General features: G+C 31.7%; 1 protein-coding gene across 1 annotated transcript; it reads left to right on the top strand.

Annotated features, from left to right (window-relative positions):
- Positions 1–737: 737 nt before the first annotated feature.
- LOC131649889 (probable indole-3-acetic acid-amido synthetase GH3.1) lies at positions 738–8,282 on the top strand. The gene is made up of 3 exons (XM_058919631.1): positions 738–1,246; positions 1,337–1,438; positions 6,722–8,282. The coding sequence occupies exons 1-3, from the start codon at positions 927–929 to the stop codon at positions 8,070–8,072; spliced, it is 1,773 nt and encodes a 590-aa protein (XP_058775614.1). The 5' UTR covers positions 738–926; the 3' UTR covers positions 8,073–8,282.
- Positions 8,283–22,667: the final 14,385 nt, after the last annotated feature.

Here is a 22,667-nt window from a genome sequence, read left to right as displayed (position 1 = left end):
GAATAGATAAGGAGTCAAACTATTATGCAAAGAAATAATTGTCGATAAAAAATATATAATTCACATATCTAATTGAGACTTTATTAACTCTCTATGATATAATTTAGAATAGTGTATATATTTATTTATAGGGTTAAGTAGTTAAGAAGTAAGTATATATATATATATATCATATGAGAATGACATATTTATATGAGAATATGAGAATGAATCCGAACCATTGGATTTTAAAATAAATGGTGGAGATTATGAGTGAATCTTTTTTTTCTCTCTCCTGCTTCATTTATTTCAAGATACTGGAGAGAGAAAAAAAAGATCAACTCATAATCTCCACCATTTATTTTAAAATCCAATGGTTCAGATTCATTCTTACGTTCTCATATAAATATGTCATTCTCATATGATATGCCCTATATATATATATATATATATATATATATATATATATATATATATATATATATATATATATATATATATATATATATATATATATATATATATATATATTCTAGAAAGAAAGAAGAGAAAGAGTGTGAAGAATTGAGAATTGAAAAATTTGATGCAAGTTAAAGGTTGTTGATAATAGTCCACAAAATAGAAAGACTTTTACCAGTCTCCTTTGTGCCACATGGGTCCTACATAGATGACATGGAATAGCCTAATTTCTAGACAGAAGACTCCATAGGGGTCCCTACTTTTTCTTCTATATAAACTCCCCAACGTGCACTCGTCTTTCTCACTTCAACCTTAGATAAGAAAGAGCCTTCTCTAACAATTCAATTAGAGATACATACTCTCTCCAATCCTTTCATTCCCTTTCTCCATAAATCTTCTTTTTTTTCTCTCTTCTCTTTATCATAAGCAACAACCACAAACTCTTACCTTATTCTCAAAACTCAAATTCAGTTAAGTTTCTTTGAAAGATGGCTGTGGACTCAACAATTTCATCTCCATTAGGTCCACCTGCGTGTGAGAAAGACGCAAAGGCACTTCGATTCATCGAAGAAATGACTCGAAATGCTGACGCCGTTCAAGAAAGGGTACTAGCTGAGATTTTAAGCCGAAACGCCGAGACAGAGTACCTTAAACGCTTCAAACTTGACGGCGCTACCGACCGTGAAACATTCAAGAAAAAGATTCCTGTCATCACGTACGATGATGTTCAACCCGAGATTCAAAGAATCGCCAATGGTGATCGCTCTCCAATTCTCTCAGCTCATCCCATCTCTGAATTTCTAACAAGGTACCAATTTTTTTTTTTTTAATTCGCTTCATTCTTTATTTATACTTTAAAAAAAAAATGGGAACTAAATTTGGAATTCTGAATCTGCAGTTCTGGAACTTCAGCGGGTGAGAGAAAACTGATGCCAACAATTAAGGAGGAGTTGGATCGTCGCCAACTTCTATACAGCCTTCTCATGCCAGTAATGAACCTGTAAGTTTCCCCCAATAATTGAGCTTCTCACAAATATTTGTTTTATCTTTTACTTTTCTTTATTCTTATCCATGTGCTTAATTAATGTATTTTGTCTTTACTCCACAAGCTTTCAACAGTTTTTATTTTTTTTGAAAATAATGAAAAACACTAAAGTTAGGTGAACTAGATTGTGACCCGCGCTTTGCGCGGTTACTAATCATAAAATGTTTTGTATTTGTTTTTTATTTTAAATTAAAGATTTTAATTATTAAAATATTTAATATATTATCATCCAAATAAAATATAAAATAATAATCTAAGTAATAAGTTATTTATTTTAAATAGTATTGATGATAGAAATTTTTCCAAAAAAAATTAAATAGTAAAATTTCTTACTACATAAAGATAATCATGACCTTACAATTATAAATGGTTGATAAAAAAAAGGACATTTTAAGGAGAAAAATTTATCAATTTACTTTCTTCAAATTTTATGGCATTTATTTGCCTTTTGATACTCTTGATTTTAGTTGTTATACTCATATTTCATTATCAAAATTGGACGCGTAATAACATCTATCTTCATTTCATTTTATAAATCTGCAAAATATATAAATCTTTAACAAAATTTTAATATTAGGAATGAAAAAGAAATTTTTAAAAAAAATAAGGAAAGAGATTTGTCCATTTACTTTCTTCAATTTTTATAGTATTTATTTGCCTATGATACTCCTGATTTTAGTTTGTTATACTTATATTTCATTTTAGCCAATTGTTCTTGTCATAAGAATTATCTTTCATTTCATTTTACAAATCTGCAAAATATATGAATCTTTAACAAAAAAATCAAAATTAGGATTGAAATAGTAAATTATAAAAAATAGATCAATCATATGGTTGATATATAAAAGGGTTAAGTATGTTTTTGGTTCCTATAAATACCTCAAATTTTATTTTTAGTCCCTATTAAAAAAATGACATATTTTGGTCCCTATAAAATTATTATGCACGTAGTTTTAGTTCTACTGTTAAACCGATGTATATTCTTGAATCATTATTTTACAGACATGTTAAAAATGTTATAAAAGTTCCTTGAGTTTGCATTACTTTTATCATTATCTTTTGAAATTTAAAAAGTTCATATTTAATTCTTATTATAAAAAATTCTATAATTTGGTAAAAAAATATTTTATAATATTCTAAACACGTATGAAAAAATAATTCAAAAATTTAAAATTTTAAGGGTAATTAAATAATTTTCAAAATTTTAAAAAAAAGTAGGGACTAAAAATGCATGCATAAAAATTTTATAGGGACTAAAATATATTATTTATTTAATAGGGACTAAAAATAAAATTTGAAATATTTATAGGAATCAAAAACATATTTAACCCTATATAAAATGAAAGAAAACATAAAGAAATAATTGAAATTAATGTTGCATTTTGCTGCTATGAGTATCTTCCTTTAAATGGAGAATAATATTATAATTTGAGTGAGATATATAAATTGAGAGATAAATGAATGTTATTGTGATTTAGTAACCGTTATATAAAAAAATAATAATTTTTTTCATTGAATAAGTTATTTATTTTTTTTAACGTAAAAATTTAAACATTAATTAAACGTGATTTGGTTGAATACTAATAATTGGTGATAACTGATTTTAATTTACTATTATTCTAAAACCGACTTTCGAAATTTGATTGGTTATCAAATTTAATCGAGTTTTTAATTATTTGTTGTTTGGTATCCTTATGTTAAAACCATCATTTCTAAAATATTAAATATCTAAAATGGATATTCTAATAAAACCCTAGCCATATTTATTCATATATATATATATATATATATATATATATATGAATTCTCATTCTAAAATTTTTTTGTTTAAAGAAAATTATATTTCTAACATAAAAAAATTATATCTTTTATTAAACATATGAGAAGTTATAGGAATATGGAAAGTATAAGGAAATCTAATATATAAAGAAAATTACATAGTATTTATACCTATTAAATAAGTAAAAATCATGTATTCTTAAAAGATACAAATATATATATATATATATTTATTTATTTATTTAATCTCTTATAATTTTAATTTATAAAAATATTAATTAAGAAATTTTTGTAATATTTATGGATTTAAATTAAATACATAAAATTTATTAAATATTTATGTAATTATTTAAAAAACAATGAAATATAAAATAATTAAAAAAATTATTACATTTTTTATAAAACATAGGAATATGGAAATTTGTATAGAAATCTAACATATAAAGAAAATTATGTAGTATTTGTATCATTAAATAAGTAAAATTACGTCTTTTTAAAAGTTATAAATATAAGTTATAACTTATTTAATATCTTATTAATTTACACAATTATTAGTTTTCATAACTTTAATTACCATTACTGTTGATCTAAATACTATCAGGGTTTGTATCCCAAAAAAATAATACTATAAGGGTTTATTACTGAAATATTTAACCATTTTGTTTTGACAAAATAAATCACAATATATATATATATATATATATATATATATATATATATATATATATATATATATATATATATATATATATATATATATATATATATATAAATAAATAAACTAATATATGATCTTATTTAAATTAAATATTACATATTAATTGAAACTAACAAAATGATTAAAATTAACAATCACAATATATAGGTTAAATTATATATTGCAAATAAGAAATAATACAAATTTATTAGATAATATTTTGATGATCATTAAAATACATTAATATTTTTCTATAATACAATTACAATAACATGTATCAAGAATGACTATATCAAAATCATTCATTTTTAATTAAAGACCTTCAATATATTATGCTTAGAGAGAGATATTTATATGATTTTTCACATGTTTCTCAAATAATAAGAATGTAAAAGTAGCAACAAAATAATTCTTCTTTGTTCTTTACATCCGCAAGAAATAGTAGAGATCTACATCACCAAATCCTATAAGAAAATTATTACAAAATCGTATAGTTAAAATATTTAGATAATTGATAAAATAGAGCAAATTAAGTATAAGTCTGCCATATAAATTGAAGAATAGTTAAGACATAGTCAATAATAAGAAAAGGAAATAAAAATATCGATAAAAAAAGTAGGTACCTTATTATTGTTTGGGTAAAAGAGGATGTAGATCTACAACAACAAAAAAATAGTTGAAATATATATAATTACTACAATAGAATAGGTTGAGTTACTTGTCATATAAATCAAATAATAGTTAAAACATATGAAAAGAAAGGAAAATATTAATACAAAATAGAAAATGAAGTACTGTGTCAACCTTGTTTAAAGAGAATGATGAAGACCTACGACAAAATATATAGTACAGAAATGTAAAACTCATCAACCAATTATGTATTTATATACATAAGAATGATTATTAAAAAGACAATAACTCATATGTTACAAAAAAAATCGTAACTTTCAGTTTCACCAATTAAAATTTATTATAATTAATACTAATTAAATATTTGTATTGTAATTAAAACATATTTAATTTTATCTTCAATATAATAATTTCATAGTATTGCAAATGATGAATATTTATGGAATATATTTTAACCAAGTAAAGAAATATAGAATTATGAAATTTGTTTTCTTCAGGTAGATGTTTATATCTATAAAATGAATAATAATAATAATAATAATCAATAAAAATATTGACTAATTATTTTTAATAAAATCTTACCTTAATATAAATTTTTTTCCCGTATTGGTCAACTAATTATTTTTAATCAAATATAAGTAAATGTTGTGACAAAAATTATATATATTATTAAAATGAACTAAGTTTTTAGAGCTAATAATATAAATTTCACATATTAAAGATTGACTACAAATGTTTTAATATTTAATATTATTTTAATTATTTATTTATAAATATTACATCCAAATAGAATAAAAGTTTTATTGAGTGGTGGAGTAGTTATGAAATATGAAAAGTTGAATAAAGTTGAAGAAATATCTCAATTTAATTATAATCATTATTTTAATTACATAGAAATCAAAAGATATTACTATTAATCTGAGAAAAAAACATCATTTTTTGGTAGTAAGACAATTTGTTGACTCTACAATGGAATAGAGCAAGTTGAAGAAAGTTGAGAAAATATCTACAGTTTATTGATAAATAATTATTATATACAAATAGAACAAACAATAAGTAAAAATGAATTTTATGATAATTAGTTAATATAATAATTTTTATATTTCTGATTCGTATTTTTAATGTATATAATCATTATTGGTGGAATATATTGATAGAATATTATATTATATCATTATTATTATTATTATTATTATTATTATTATTATTATTATTATTATAGTTGTGACTAAATATTATGTTATTATTATTATTATTAGATTTATTATTTTTAGTTATTTTGGATGATAAAATTAATTTTTATTAAAATAGTTAATCATATAATATTGTTTTTTAATATTTAGAGAAAAAACATGTTTTATTATTTAATTGATTCGTGTACTTTTTTTTAATTCTAAATAAATAAAAGTTCCTAAATCCTTTTGAGACAAACATAATATTATATACATAAGATAAAAGGAGAAAAACATGATTTTTTTAATTATCATAAATTATTTATATAGATGATATTATTTTTAATAGTGGTAGTTGAATATTATTATTATTCTTATTTTATTATTATTATTATTATTATTATTATTATTATTATTATTATTATTGTAGCTTAGTATTCTATTATTATTATTATTATTATTATTATTATTATTATTATATACTAATGTAGAAATAATTTGATAAAAATATTATTATTATTATTATTATTATTATTATTATTATTGTTATTATTATTATTAATTATTAATGTAGATTAATTATTATTTTTATGGTTTTATTATTACTATATTTATTTTTAATGTAGGGTTAAATTAGTAAAATTAACAATAGAGTGTAGGGTTAAATTAGTAAAATTTAAATTAGGGTTTGTGCTAAGAGTTGCTATGAGGTTGACATGTGGCTAGGGTTGCCATCATGACAACCTTGGATTTATATATAAGATTCAATAATTTTCTCAAAACTTTGTCATGATTATCAAAAATCTATCTTAGATTAAAATATTTAAGAAAAAACACTTCAAAATAATAAAATAAAAATGGTTTTTCTAGACAAATATCATTATAAATTGGAATTTTTATTGAATTAAAAGAGTAATAATTTATTTATGCTAATAATGCTTATTATTTTGAATGGAACAGTTACGTACCAGGATTAGACAAAGGAAAAGGCTTATACTTTTTATTCGTGAAATCCGAAACAAGGACACCGGGTGGGTTATTAGCTCGCCCAGTTCTCACAAGCTACTACAAAAGTGAACATTTCAAGACACGACCCTACGACCCATACAATGTCTACACAAGTCCAAATGAAGCTATCCTCTGCCCCGACTCATTCCAAAGTATGTACACTCAAATGTTATGTGGACTCATCGAACACAATCAAGTCCTCCGCCTCGGCGCCGTCTTCGCCTCTGGTCTCCTCCGCGCAATTCGGTTCCTTCAATTGAACTGGGTTGAACTAGCCCATGACATACGAACTGGAACTTTGAATTCAAAAATAACCGACCCGAAATTAAAAGCCCATATGGAGGATGTCATTAAGCCCGACCCAAAATTGGCTTCATTTGTGATTCAAGAATGTAACAAAGAAAATTGGGAAGGAATCATCACAAGAATATGGCCTAACACGAAATACTTAGATGTCATTGTAACTGGCGCTATGGCTCAATACATTCCGACACTTAATTACTACAGTGGTGGTTTACCTCTTTCTTGTACTATGTATGCTTCCTCGGAATGCTACTTCGGGCTCAACCTTAATCCAATGTGCAAGCCCTCCGAGGTTTCTTACACGATCATGCCAAACATGGCTTACTTCGAGTTCCTACCGCACAACTCGGGGTCAACAAGGATCGTTGACCTTGCTGACGTGGAAGTTGGAAAAGAGTACGAGCTTGTGATAACAACTTACGCGGGGTTGAACCGTTACCGAGTCGGTGACATTCTCCGAGTCACCGGGTTTCATAATTCAGCACCACAGTTTCACTTCGTACGTCGTAAGAACGTGTTGTTAAGTATTGACTCGGATAAAACAGATGAGTCGGAGCTACAAAAAGCGGTGGAGAATGCTTCGAAGTTGCTTGTGGAGTTCAACACGAGTGTGGTGGAGTACACGAGTTACGCTGACACGGAAACGATTCCGGGTCATTACGTTATTTACTGGGAGTTGTTGAGTAAAGACTCGTCGAACTCTCCGAGTCAGGAGGTGTTGAATCGATGTTGTTTGGAAATGGAGGAATCTTTGAATTCGGTGTATAGGCAGTGTAGAGTTGCGGATCATTCGATTGGGCCATTGGAAATAAGGGTTGTGAAGAGTGGAACTTTTGAGGAGCTTATGGATTATGCAATCTCAAGAGGTGCTTCAATAAATCAATATAAGGTTCCAAGGTGTGTGAATTTTACTCCTATAATGGAACTTTTGGATTCTAGGGTGGTTTCTGTTCACTTTAGTCAAGATTTGCCGCATTGGACCCCTGAAAGGAGAAGATGATTAATTTGATTAATTATAAGATTTGGGATTGGATGGAAGATTATGGATTAGAACTTAGAAGGTTTTTTTGTTAGGTTAATTATGCATTTTGGTTTAATTAATTACTTTTGCCGAACATGTGCAACTCTGATTAGTATATCTGTCTAATGTAATTTGTATGTATTTATCGTTTCAATTAGAAGTAAAACAATATTATTTTTTCTTGACAAAGTTACCCAATATGTCATTGTCAATTTTTTTTAATCTATATTCGATCTTGATAATAATAATAATAAGTTAGAAAAATGCCGGTAAAGACAAAAAAAAATACTTAAAAAGTTAGGCTAATCTATAGTACTAGACTACTACAAGCCGCACAAAACATTACCCTCCCCTGCTTTTGTCCTTGATGCATTGCATCATCTCCACCTTTATCTTGTCTTTTTTCCCCTTCTTTTTATTTGGCTTTTCTTTTTTCCCCTTCTTTTTCATGGAACGTTTCTTTTCTGAACATATGATTTGATTTAGCATGTAATTAATTAAATATAAATAAATATTTTAGATATTTAAGATGATTTAAATTCTCTATTAATTTTCTAATTAGATATTTTTAACTTTTTATTTTTTATTTTAAAACTTATTTTTTTGGGTAAATATTCGCCTAATCTTTTTTTTTTAGATTCTTTTATACCTCCACTTTTGCAAATGTCATGACTAAAATATAAAATTTATTTTAATAATGTGCAGTGGTTACTTTGATAATTTTTTAATTAATATTTTTTACAAATAAATTAATAATTAATAATATTAATTAAATATTTTTAAAAATGAATTAATTAAAATTTTGAAAAAAATTGTTAGGGCCCAAAGCCCATTTTGTAAATGCATAGGTCCAATACACAATATAGCAATGAATTATGTATGAATAAACTATATAAAAACTAATTATATTTTTTATAAAATCAATGTGGAACCTCAATGAGAAAAAAACTAATTGCATTATCTCAAATAGTCACTAATGCCAAACAACCACTAATGATACTAATTATGGTAGTAGAAGAGATCTTAATGTCTAAGAAAGTATAAGTAATTACTTTAGCCTATATATTAATACTATAAGAAATTTTATCATTTTACAAATTCATGTTTGATGAAGAGTGTTTTGCTTTGAGACTAAATGATGATCAGAGAAGTGGAATTGTTGTGGTGCTGCGGTGGTTCAAGGTTCTGGTGTGATGGAGAGAGTTTGTTATGTAAAGATAGAACTCCAACGTTCAAATCAGTAAGAGAGTGAGAAGTATAATGACGATGGGAAATATAATTTGTACTTGATAAATTACATGTTAACCCTTTTAAATAGAAGAGGTAGTTAGTAACTAAATGCAAGAGTGAGCGTAGAATACAAGTGACTGTCAGATGGATCAGGACGAAAAGGATGAGTTTTACAAATGAGCTGATTTGACTGATTTGACCGTCATCTATCCACCATTCACCTTGTTTTGCATTCTTCCAGTATTATGCCACTGTGCCTTTTTGAGCCTTTTGGTCGATCCAAAAAAGTTTCCCATAAGCCTTTGTCTTTTGTTTTGCAGAGTGAGGGTTTGTAACAAGTGATTTCATTCAGCCACAATGTCATAGAATAAATCACTTTGATGGAACGTCTCCATTCATTAGAGGAAACGATTTCAAATGCTACTCTTACATGGCCCTACGTGGCTGCTGAGGATGGTAGACATATATTCTTACTTTAATTAGTAATGATGCTCTACTTACAATAAGGGCACTTGATTTTTTTAAATTATTTTGGGTGGATGTCAACCGTTGATGGTGCAGAGTGATAATATGATCTTCAGCTTTCTATAGGAGCAAACAAGACTCTCGAAGAGTCATTGTCATATCTTATTAACTATTATTGACTTTTCTTAAGAAAGCTCTTCACTATTTCCCTTCCTATTTAGGAAAATTCTAGGACGAGCATCAATCTGTGCTAGAAAATGTTTACTTGTTAGTTTTGACTTTAAGCATTTGGCTTCTGAGCTCTAACGTTTGAGCTTTCTCTTCCCATCTTTATTTAACCCATTTTAGGGTTTCTGGAGCAGTGAGTGATTTGAGCTTATTTTCAATCTTTGTCATACATGCATTAGTTCTCAACTTATTTTCAAGTATGTCTCAGCCAAGAAAGTCAGTAAAGATATTACGAGAGTTTGGGTAAACACTGAGATATCGGAAGTTGTCTTTGTCTTCTCTCGTGGAGACACAACATTTGTCCTTTAGAAGATTGGGTTGTACTACCTCTAAATGAAGATCAAAGGGTATGTTGTCAGTATGATGGGTGTGTGATCCGGTTTCATGAGTGCCTATTCTATCTCATTAGTTATTATCTCCCTTTTAACAAGTTCGAAGTCAGTTTTATGAACCATTTACTCATTTCCCCCTTGTAGTTCCATCATGTGAGTTGGGAGTTCGTCAAAGTTTTTCAACACTGGTGTGAATATAAAGGTAGCGAACCTACTATGATGTTATTCTTCCACCTTCTGAAGGTATAAAGTAGTGCTAAATCTGCAAATGGTTCTAGTTTTGGTTTCTCTGAGGCAAAATATCAAATACTTTGAGACTTACTTTCATAGTTTGAAACATTTTAAGGATTGCTTATTCCCGATCGCTTCTCTTAATAGGGAGGCCCACACGAAGACCTATTGTCTGAATCCCGATGGCCCCTCTACATTCACTGATCTCTTTCATAAATATTGGATTCATTCATTATTTAAGTGGAGTCGGGATGTATTGTTACTGGAAGGAAGATTTGTTTGAAGAAGAATTGAAATTGAAAACTCATTTGGTATTGTTTTATCAAGACTTTAGCCATATCAGCAAAGTGGTTTTGTCTGATTTGGCCTCTAATACCCGACAAAAAAAGGTGCACCCTAACACGTTGGCTTGTGGATTCCAAACCCAAAGTGGAAAGGTGTCATACCCCAAATTTATCCTACCCTTCTCAACTTTATTTGCCTTAGGCTTTGCATTCATCTACATACCTCTCATTAAGCCATCTAACACATCATGCATCATTAATCAATAAACTTGGCACGAGATCAGCGATCATGTAAGTTAAAGTTTCACTTGGAGTTAAGATGTATATCAAATAAGCTTAGTGCAACTAGAATTCTCTTGAGGAATGAATAAAAAGGGTTATAGTCTTGAGTTATTGTTACCACCGGCTTTAAATTTCAAGTTTAATAACCTAAATTGCAGAGTCGCCACCTATATTTATTCTATCCTAAGGATAAGGGAAAATATGGGATAAAACCTAATTAAGAGTTTTTCTAGGTAAGTCGAGAAATTAGGATTAAGGGAAGGTGTTAGGCACCCTTAATCCTTCCTTAAGGTTTATAATGTCTCTTGTGCATATTTGGGGTAAATAATTTGTAGTTAAGGTTTACACAGTAAATAGTAGGGTAAAGAATAAAATCTTAAACCTACAAACAGATTAAGTTTTAGGAAAAGAGGACTCGTTTCGGTTGCCCAAATGCCTACGTACCTCCTTATTAGAGGATCAGACACAACGTAGTTCATAGGTTTGTTGGTGTTTTTTATGGGATTATATGAATCATTAGAATTTGATTATTGAAGTATTTTAGCAAGATACGTAGTCGCAGTATGTGGTTATCGTAGATCGCAGTTAATAAAATAAATTCGTATTTTACATATAATCCCTTTTTGTATTTTTTTGTATTAAATAATTAATTAATGCCTTAGTTGAATTAGGATGGTTGTATTTTGAATTTTTAATTGTGTTTTGAATATTTGATTGGTGCGACATAGAGAGTCGACCCATTCGGAGGCGGGATGAAATAGATATTCATCCCATCGTTTTATTCATGAAATTGTTGAAATTAATTTAATCCACGGAAAAGAATGATCGTTTTGACATAGCGTGCGCTAAGTCTTTGATCATTCAAACAAATGAAATATACATTCACCCGTTTTTAATCCGTGTTCATAAAATGTTGAATTTATTAATGGTTTATTTTGAATAATTTTATTGGTACGACATTAGAGTCGACCAATTCGAAGACGTAGTGAAATTATCATTCACTCGTCGTATTATTCGTGGAAGATTGAATTAATTTGATTAAGAAAAAAAAGTTTGAATTTATGTATTTTATCTTGAATTTATTTACAAATGAGGTGAATATTCGATTTAATCAAAATAGTATAGAACATGTACAAGCTTAATCATTTTTTCTAATTAAATAATAAAAAACATTATTTTGGACTACTTTACTAATACTACTACTTTACTGCCACTGCTAAATAAGTCCTCCCTGTGACACTGTTACATCATTGCCACTGAAATATTCCTTCTAAATATTATCCCTAAAAATGTTACAAATTATTTCTGCTACTTTATTTAATTAAGCTTCTACTAATTTATTTTAGTGGTGTTAATTGGATCCACGACTATTGCTTTATTCCTGCAAAAGATTCTAAGTGGCACCTAATTCTACTTAACACAATGCCATTTCACTTAATTACTTAAAAGCACATGTTAGCAAGTAAGACTCCCGTCCCCACTATATATATGAATCGTCCCACAAAGGGGAATTCCCAAAGGCAAGAAGGGCGCCCGCTCCAACCCATTGGGCCGTCCGTCCCACTTATGTGTGGGACCCCGTCCCACTTCAATCTACTCTGTGCACATCACACACCATAAAAGTGGGGCGCCCGCCCCTTAGGTATAGGACCCCTGTCCTAGTTTCCTCATCCCTCTTTCTCCTTTATTCTTCAGCTTCTCAGTCCAGTTTATTTTTCCAGAAATCATTCACAGTAAACACTTTTGACAAACATTGTTCCGACCGGAGAGTTGATTAAAAAATTTATCAATGTTTTACCTTTTGTATCAGTCCAACCCTCTGACATTATTGAACAACCATACGTTGCTTGTTGTTCTTTGTTAGATGTCTACATCTTATGTGTATATTCCAACTCTAGGTTAAGCATTGGAACTCTTAACTCATAATATATTGGAGGCTTCAAATGCTTACCAAACTTATCAATTGCTTCTACCATCAATTTTAAACTTTTTTATTTTGAAACATTTATTGATTTTACAACATTAAAAGCAATCCCATTTAGATAAAAAACGAGCTATATACTGACAAGCTTTTGTTCTTGCTTCCTTATCAAGAGAATCAATTATGTTTGATTTCTTTCCTTTTCCTAAAGTTAGCTCTGGTTTTTTATAGAACATTGCATCCAATGGGCCTTTTGTACTCTTCTTGGCAGCTAGAGTACTCCCTTCTTCAATGGGCCTTTTTCCACTTCGAATCCTAGACATTTCTTTCAATTGAGATACCTTATCATCATCTTCATGAACCTCACCATATATTTCATTTTTTTTACCATTAATGTCTTTTCTTCGTTCTCTTTCAAAAGCACTTAACTTCATCGAGTGTTTTAGTTCATGCCACAACATTTCCTTTTATTCCTAATTGATGTTGTTTGGTCCTAGAAATTCCCACAGTAGTAACCGTCTTACAAAAATCACAAGTAACTCTCTTTCTATTATTATTATCCGCTAAACTATTCCATCTCTATCCTATGTCACCAACAGAGGGTTTGAACAATGAAATAGAAAAAGACACCGACTGAGCATTTGATGATGGTTGGAAATTAGGAGGTGGTCTGGGCCGAGCAGGACCAACATTTATGCCATGACCGAACAGGCCCATTCACGCTCTAGGCCCAATAACACGCACGCTGGCCGTTACAAGCATCAAACCCACGTGCCCACTAAAGAGCACGTGATCCAACCCACTAGCGCATGATTCAGACAACTCCCTTCGAACCCTACGCTCTGCTCACCCAAAATATAAGTCATCTGCTGACTCAGCCCTACCACGTAGGATTCTGACAGTTTCCTAGCACGTGGGCCTCCAATGGATCCGACCAGATTAGGAAATCTTGGCCCAACACTGGGGTCTCTAAATACCCTCTTTCACTAGAGGGTCATGTATTCAGTATTCATTTTATCACACCTTTTCTTGTACTTTCTCTCCCAACTCACATACTTACTTTAGCATCGGAGTACCTTGCAGGTTCACCACCTCCCAATTCACAGAAGTCCAACACATTGCAGACCACGACGATCTTTCTAATTAGGTAAGATCATTAGCGCCGTCTGTGGGAAACTTTTGCTTCCCTATCTTTTCCAAGAAATAAGATCAAAGCAACTATGTCCAATATCCGATCATCATGGTCAGCAACAACAACACTAACCCAGACAGTTACCTTTTCGGTCTTGACCCGCTGCTCCAGAATCCTACCGTTGGCGGGCAAACTCAACCTAGGCACGACGAGGCCGAATCGAGACACAAGCCTCTCGGCAGCTCCAAAACCAGCAGGACGATAACCCCTTCACACCCATGGACGTTGTAACACCCTAAATCGCCCCACGTAAATATATAGGAAATTAATACTCCCTCCGTCCCATAATATATGTCATAGTGGGTCATTTCACACACATTAAGAAAATGTAATAAATGAAAGAGAGAGAATAGTGTTTTTACAAAACTATCCCTGTTTATTATTGGTGTATTTGAATGATCATAAATATAAAGTGAGAGAATAATAAATTAAGAGTATTAATTAGAGGGCATAATTGGAAGATAAAAATTAAAATTGCATTGGAAACTTAAAGCGACACTTATTTTGGGACAAATAATTTTATCAAATGAGACACTTATTTTGGGACGGAGGGAGTAGTAATTAAAATGTAATTTCAAAAACATTTAGGATGCTAACTTCATAAATCCACAAAAAGCTCATAATGTAGATACGCAACACAAAACACAAATCAATCATGCCTGAAATTCTTTTATCTTAATCGCAACGGAAAATAACAGTACAAATCATTCACGAATTTCAAACATCAAACTTAAAACATAACTTCACAACATCGTCTTTAGAATAAGTACAAACATAAAACACTAATAGAAAATTCATCAATGGAGTTTATAAATTTTTACTCCCAGAATGACAAAACAAACGCAAAAACCCCACAAGTGTTACGTATCAAAGCGACACCGACCCAACTACACGAAGCAAGGAAATTCCTCAGCTAAACGCCTCTTCAAGCTACTGCGGATTATCTGCATGTTACCAACATAAGGGTAATATTCAAACATAAGGGGTGAGATATCATAACAGTATAAACGGAAGTATAGTAATGAGAAGATTGAAATACAACTTCACATAATCATACTCCACGTTATTCCATTCATTCACCACATTTGTCATAAAATATTACAACATACTAATACATATACATCTACATCAAAGAGTCACAATTATCAAACCAATAGTAATAACAATGACATGCAATGAAACCAACTTCCTAATATGCATGTGGTACCCAGGGCATCAACCCACATCGTTTTGCCAATTTTGGTCATAATCGAGCCAAACTCACGTCACTTTGCCAATCTAGGCCACATTATCATCATAATCAATGCAAATTATGCAATGTGTACATGTGACAACATAACAATGCAACACAAGTAATACACCACATCACTGCCCCTTTGGCTAACAACAACTAGTTGTGTCATGGAACAACCTGCAATTCATCCTCATACATCGTTTAATCATCAACGGCATTATCAACCACAACAATGCAAGTACAATATATATACAATATTCACACATACCGTGTCCCCACCCATAAAATATTAAGCTATTTTCATCAAACTGATTTTTATTGTTTAGAAAATAATTTTAGCTTCCCAATGGTTGAAATGGCGCGTCAAACGGATACCCGAGTCAAAGTTATGGTTCTTTGAAGTTTATAACAAAAATCATTTCAACTCAGTGGAACCCGGTTCCCCTATTTGGGAACCCGATTCCCCTATTTAAAAATTCCACTTTCACGTTACAGAGAGTCTGGGAACTTCTGAAACTGCCCAAATGGCTCCAAAAAATGGAAATCAAGGTGTTCCTCCACCAGTTAACAAAGAAGTAGATCCCCAACCTTCTACCAAAACAACCACTCCAATTCAAAATGTTGAACCTCATCAACCTGATCCACAGATTCAGATCAAAATTGTGGTTGAAGATGACAATTCTAACAGCTCTCTCAATCAATCAAAAATTTTGGAATTGAAGAAAACCAATCCTTCAGAAGCTCTCTTGCGTCTGCAAAAACTTAGAGAATCCTCCTCCAGTGTGAGTACTCCGGTTCAAGTCGAAGCTCAATAAGATGATATTGATGCTCAAATTGTATCCTTGATCTGTCAACTCCGAGACCATATCTTTGAACCTGACTTTCTACTAGTTCTTGAAGAATCAGATGGTCTTGGTGGAGAAATAAGAAAGATGCTTGATGAAATCATTAAGGCACCACTCCCCGCACCAATTTCTCAATAATTCTTTGACTTCGAAGCATATTTCTATCATATCTGGCGAGACTTAATATTTAGGAGAAACATTGATCTTCAAGTGAAGAACAAAGTTCTTGAAATGCGCAGATAGTGGGATTTTAGCGCTATTTCATCCAAGAAGGTCGAAGAACTTCAAGAGAAGGTCCAAGAACACTCCGAAAAAGAGAAAAAGATTAACACCAAAATTTCTGATTATTAAGCCCAAATTGCTGAGCTTAACAAGAAAATAGTTGATCTTGAAAAGGAAAAGACTACTCTGGCTCGGGTCGAAAGCCTTCCTTCCCCTGACAACATCTATCAGAGGCCCTTAAAGGAATTGATCATGGCGAAAAATCCTTTGGGCTTAAAGAAAACATTCAAGCCCTTAATTTAGGATTGGCTCGACTTAATTCAAAGCTTGCTTTTGAAACTACCAGACTAGTCGACTTTAAGAACAAGTTCCCAATGTTTTAGGCTCTATGAAATTTTCTTTCTAACAATTCGCTTTTTTGTATGATGTCTCTTTTGGATGAACATTTTTTGTAATCCCTGGCCACACTTGGCCATAATCTAATATATTTTGCTCATGCTTTTATTATATGAATTTTCTGAAGTATAGGTTTATATTTCTTCAAGTATTTTCCATCTACTCTCAGGATTCGACGATCTGAAGCTAATTCTTCGATCTCATAGGCATTATTTGTAAATACTCGTAATATTCTAAATGCTCCCTCCCAGTTTGGTGACCATTTACCTAATGACTTATCTTTTTGATCCATAGGTAAAATTACTTTCCACACATAATCATTATCTGCAAACACTCTTGCTCTTTCTTTTTTGTTGTATGCTTTCGCCACTCTTTGTTTTTGTTTAACTAGCGTATCTAAGGCTTCCAACCTTTCTTCGTCCAAATCCACCAATTCGCCTAACATCATATTACAATATTGGTCTGATGGAATATTCGCTTGTCTTTGGATTCTAGTTAACTATAAATAAATTTCAACGGGTAACACAACATCATGCCCAAAAGTTAGGCGAAAAGGTGTAGTATTTGTTGCCTCTTTTGGGGATGTCCTACAGGCCCATAAAATTTGGTCAAGAGTTTGATGCCAATTTTTTGGATTTCTTCCCACGTGTTTTTTATTAGATTTATGATTACTTTGTTAGCCACTTCGACCTGTCCATTGTCTTGAGCGTAATATGGCGTCTGTCATACCCTAATTTTAACCCCCCCCTGAGATGTTTTACCTTCAGGCTTTTCATCAGATCAAAACAGATACTCAGAACAGTCACTTACTCACTTGGTACTTAATCAAGGATGTTCAAAGACAAGAGAGCTTAGGCAAAGGATCAATCAATAAAAGGATTAGTCTCCAATACAATCATAGGACTCAAAAGCTTCATTCTATTCACCTATGGTTGATTAGACACCAGTCATCAGGACTCAGGTCTGCTCAGATCACCAATCTAGGGTTTTGAGCCCATCAAGGACTAAAATCAGGGATCACATTTGGGAAACCCTAAAAAGCCCCAGGACATCCATCATTTGGTTCTAATATCTTTAGTTGGTTCTTGTGACCTTATCCATTGGACATTACACTTCAATTCAAGATCTACAATCATCAATTTCATATGGTCGACAATTAGGGTTTTTGACCTAATTCACTTGGACAGTTGACTTTTAATCAAGACATGGGTCCACAACTTAAAACATGACTCAAGAGCTTCTATTACCTCAATATAATCCATTCATATCACTCATTTAAGGAGAAGAACTTGATTCATTACCAAAGCCCAAGATTTCACTTCATTTGGAAAAAGTCAACTGTACAAGATCACCTTTGACTTTTAGGGTTTTGGGTCAAGGCATGACTTTTAAGGATCAATATCATCAATATATGATTATTGAAGTCATTTGACCAAAGAAAATCAAGAAAATCAATCATGAATCAAAAAGTCAAAGATTGACTTTTCATACTTAGAAATTTTTCTAAGTGTTTAAAGGTGTTTTTTTCAAAACTTTGGAAGAGAATATCTCAAAATTTCAAGTACAAACTGAAAAAAACTTCCAACATCAAAGTTGTAGATTTTGATCCAATGAACAACTTTGTCACATATGATTTTTTGGCTAGAAATCAACCATTGAAGAGATATGGAGCTTCAAAGTTGCTGCCTTCACAAAACTAGCAAAGAAACCCTAGTTTTCTTCAAACTTTATGGGACTTTTTCACTAATTTCCCTAAGGATTTTGGGCAAACACCAAACTAATGAATTGAAGTACATGTTAAGGGCTTTCCAAATTATGCTCAACCTTCTCCAAATTCATCTTGAGCTAAGAGATATGATTGATCAAAGTTAGGCATTTGAAGTGAAATTATAGGTCATGCATGAGTTTGAAATTGGCAATTTTGTGCAAGTGCTTACACTAATTGGTACCTCTAAACCTCAAAAACATTGCAAGGATAAGAGAAGATCGTTTGCATCATTACACAAATATTTGAGGAGAATATTCCAAAACCAAAACATGTGATTATGTAATGACTGCATTTTGAGAATTTATGGCCAATTGGTGAATCATCAAGGAATCTTTCCCTAAGCCAATTGGAAGCCATTCTGCATCAGATTTGTCCCCTATGATCAGAAGAGATCAATGGATGGGGAGCTAGCTCGAAAACACCATCATTGCATCTTGGAGATTCTTTGAATTTTCTTCATGGCCAAGAAACCAAAACTCCCTCATTAAGCAAGCTTACTATCTCCAATTGCTCTGAACATTTTGCCTATAAATACAAGTGAATACCTCAGTATCAAACACACCAAAGCAACTCAATTCCTTGCTTTCTCCTTCTCTCTTTCATGCTTATGGTTTTTCAAAGTTCTTTGGCAAGAAGAATCGATTTCTTCAAACCAGAGCTCTTCTTTGGGAAATAAGCATTCTAACATCTCAAGGAGGTTCATTTGAGGTGATCCAAGCACCTGGATCACTTCTGTAAGTGGAGGAACACCATAGCCACTTTCATTTTGAAGCTCGAGCAGTTGGAGGTCTATAGCATAATTCAAGAGGTGTCAAGCAAATCCAAGCACATCAACATGTTCCTAGAGGTGTAGTGAAGCTATTAAGATGCCTGCAGCACATCTGTAACCATAGAATCACCAACCTCCATGTTCACTTGAAGCTCAAATAGAAGGTGTCAGTTAGAGCAATCCTGAAGCATTCAAGGTGCAATAAGTATCCAGTTAGCATCACTGAGTCCCCAGGAAGCTTTTAGGATCATTCATACAAGCCCAGGTGTTCTCTATCATCCTCACGACCTCTACTTTCAGAGGTATTTTTTCAAACTCCAACGCTCTAATTTAAGTACTCTTTACAGTGTATCTCGATACTAGTTTGTTCAGCATCATCAGAGGATTAAAAACCCTCTATCATCATCCATTTATCTTTCTGTATAGTCATTTAATTTGAATTTCAAATTTTAGGGTTCTTCACGTTTTTCAGTTAATTCATTAGATGTAGTTAATATAAATCTGTGTTAGTTACATATTTGAGTTCGTAAGGAAATTTAGAGTGAAATCCATGTTTACATCACCCTGTTTGGTTGAGAATTGAGCAAGTTAGCAAATTCAAAATCTTCAAGCTTGAGGTTGAAGACGACCATGGCTGTGGCGCACAAAATTCAAATCCAAGGGCAGAGTTTATTTTATTTTGAATGGTATGCATTTTATAAACGAATTCATCGTTTTCCCTAGTGGCCTCACATGCGCTCTTAGTCTCCTCATGCCTCAAGTCTGGGGTTCGAATCCCCCTCGCCCCAGACTTTTTGATTCTTTTATTTTTTTCAAAGATTTCCAACTTGTTTTAAAACAAAACCAACTGCGCGCGTGTTATAATCACCAACTGGCATTTGGCCCAGTGGTATTATTTTGAGTGTGTAACTATGAGGGCGTGGGTTCAAACCCTCCAAGGGACAAAACTATTTTTTTACACTCATTTTCTCTCATTTGTTTCACCAACTTCACACAATTATTTAACCTATCAAATTAATTCATTTTCACTTCATTTTTCACACACTTTTCAATTAATATATGTATTTTATGAATAGTCAAAAAAATCACAAAAAATATTATTTATTTCATGTATTTTTATTAGGTTAAAAATGGTGTGTTTTAGGTATTTTAAAATATTTTAATACATGATTTCCTTGAATTTTCAAAACCTAATCTCTCATAAATATTTTAGTGATAAAACCCTAATCATTTAGGTCTTAATAAGGTATAGAGTTTGTCTTTACCTTTATTAATTTGACTTTTGTCAAAGTTCAAAACTGTTTCCAAACTTCAAATTAAACAGACGACCAAGGTTCTCAGACAACGGAACTTTACATCTTCTCATTTCATTCAACTGTTTCTCATAAACAGTAAATCATTTTTAATGGGCCTCTAATAGAGTGTAAGACCCAACACCTTCTTTCTTTTCCTAGTTTGTTTTCAAAAACTGTATTTACAAAATCTTCTTTCTGTTTTCAAAACATTCTTCTGGTATTTGAAGGGCATTATTCCCGGTGAAACTCTTCAGATACCTATGTGACCTATGTCCATCTTCACTTCTTCTGTTTTCAAAAACCTTTAACTGTTTACAAATAAATATTCAATTGTTGCCAATAAACAACCAAAAACTGCTGGTAAGGCTTTGTACATACATCTTCAAAGGCCTCCACTCCATCCAGGTTAGGCTTTACAAGCTTTCAATTTACAGTCTTTATTTAAATTACTCTCAAATATAGAACTATTTATATATTGTTTAGGACTACGTCTGAGTGTAAACCTTAGGACAGTTAAACTATATATATATTATAGGACTATGGCCTAGGATTGAGAATGTCTTCCCGGTGAAGGCTCTTTCCTAATTAGAGATCTTTAGTTCAAACCCTCAAGATGAATTATTCCCGGTGAAACATCTTGAAAAAAGCCTTAGAACCCAAACTAGGACACATCCACCCAAGAGGAATTATTCCCGGTGAAACCTCTTACCCATTTGCTTAAAGCCAAAATAAGTTCAAAACCACATAGCTTTCTCTTGTGCTATAACAAGGACCCTCGATGACCCTCGATTAGCCTCCTCTTGGGCTTTGTACAAGGACCCACAGGCTTCTTAAAAGCATTTCCAGCTTCCTCTTGAGCTTGTATACAAGGACCCATCAGGTTTCTTATAAACATAGGAACAGGTCTTTAGCTACCTTTTAGCCTATCCTGGTGAATTTCTTCTATTCTTTCAAACCAGACTTTAAACAAGCCATGATTGCCTCAATCTCAGTATTGAGCACACTTTTTGGAATGAGAGACATGGACAGTCTCTGCTACCCTTATCTTCATCAATCTTCCTTAGCAGAGTCTAGGATCCACAGTTATCTATCCTCAATCAGAGTCAGCCTTAATCTTGGGCTTTAAACAAGAAGTCTCAATTAGATAATATTTCTGCTATCATTCAAAACCCCTGGAAAGGGTTAGCATCCAAAATCACTCCTTAAATCCAAAATCCCTGAAAAGGGTTAGCCTCCAAAAATTCACTCTTTGAAATGATAATTTCACCTGCTGAGTCAAAATCCCTGGAAAGGGTTAGCCTCCAAAAAATCAGTCTTTTAATAGATAAATCCTCCAGCAGAGTAAAACTCCCCAAACAGTCAGCCTCAACCTTGGACCTCATACAAGGCATGAAATAATGACTTCCCCAGTTAAGAGTCAGCCACAACCTTGGGCTTCATACAAGGCACAAAATAGAGTCTCCCTAAGTAAAGTCAGCCACAATTCTGGGCTTTGTACAAAACACCAAATAAAATCCACCAAATAAATACTCTCCAGCTAGAGTCAGCCTCAATTCTGGGCTTTGTACAGAACACAAAAACTCTTTAGTTTAAGTCCATCCCCAGTAGAGTTATCTCTCAGGGTCAAAAAACAGTAAATCAATCAAAAGCCTCAAGCTTGGGCCTCATACAAGCCAGCTAAAAATCAAATCTTTCAAACAATAGATAGACATAGCTCATCTTCATAGGTAGGTATTTCTCCTATCTCACCACAAACAAACAATCATTTCAAACAAACAATCATTTCAAACATTCTCCCAGTTAGGACTCGTGAAAGGCATTGCTCTGGCACACAACCCAGACTTGTACAACTTTCCCTAATTTGATTGAGAATCTTTCAT

Source organism: Vicia villosa, linkage group LG2 (assembly GCF_029867415.1).
Source record: "Vicia villosa cultivar HV-30 ecotype Madison, WI linkage group LG2, Vvil1.0, whole genome shotgun sequence".
In the NCBI taxonomy this organism is placed as follows: Eukaryota; Viridiplantae; Streptophyta; class Magnoliopsida; order Fabales; family Fabaceae; genus Vicia; species Vicia villosa.
Note: the sequence above shows the minus strand (reverse complement) of the source record. Positions and strands in the feature narration are given on the sequence as shown.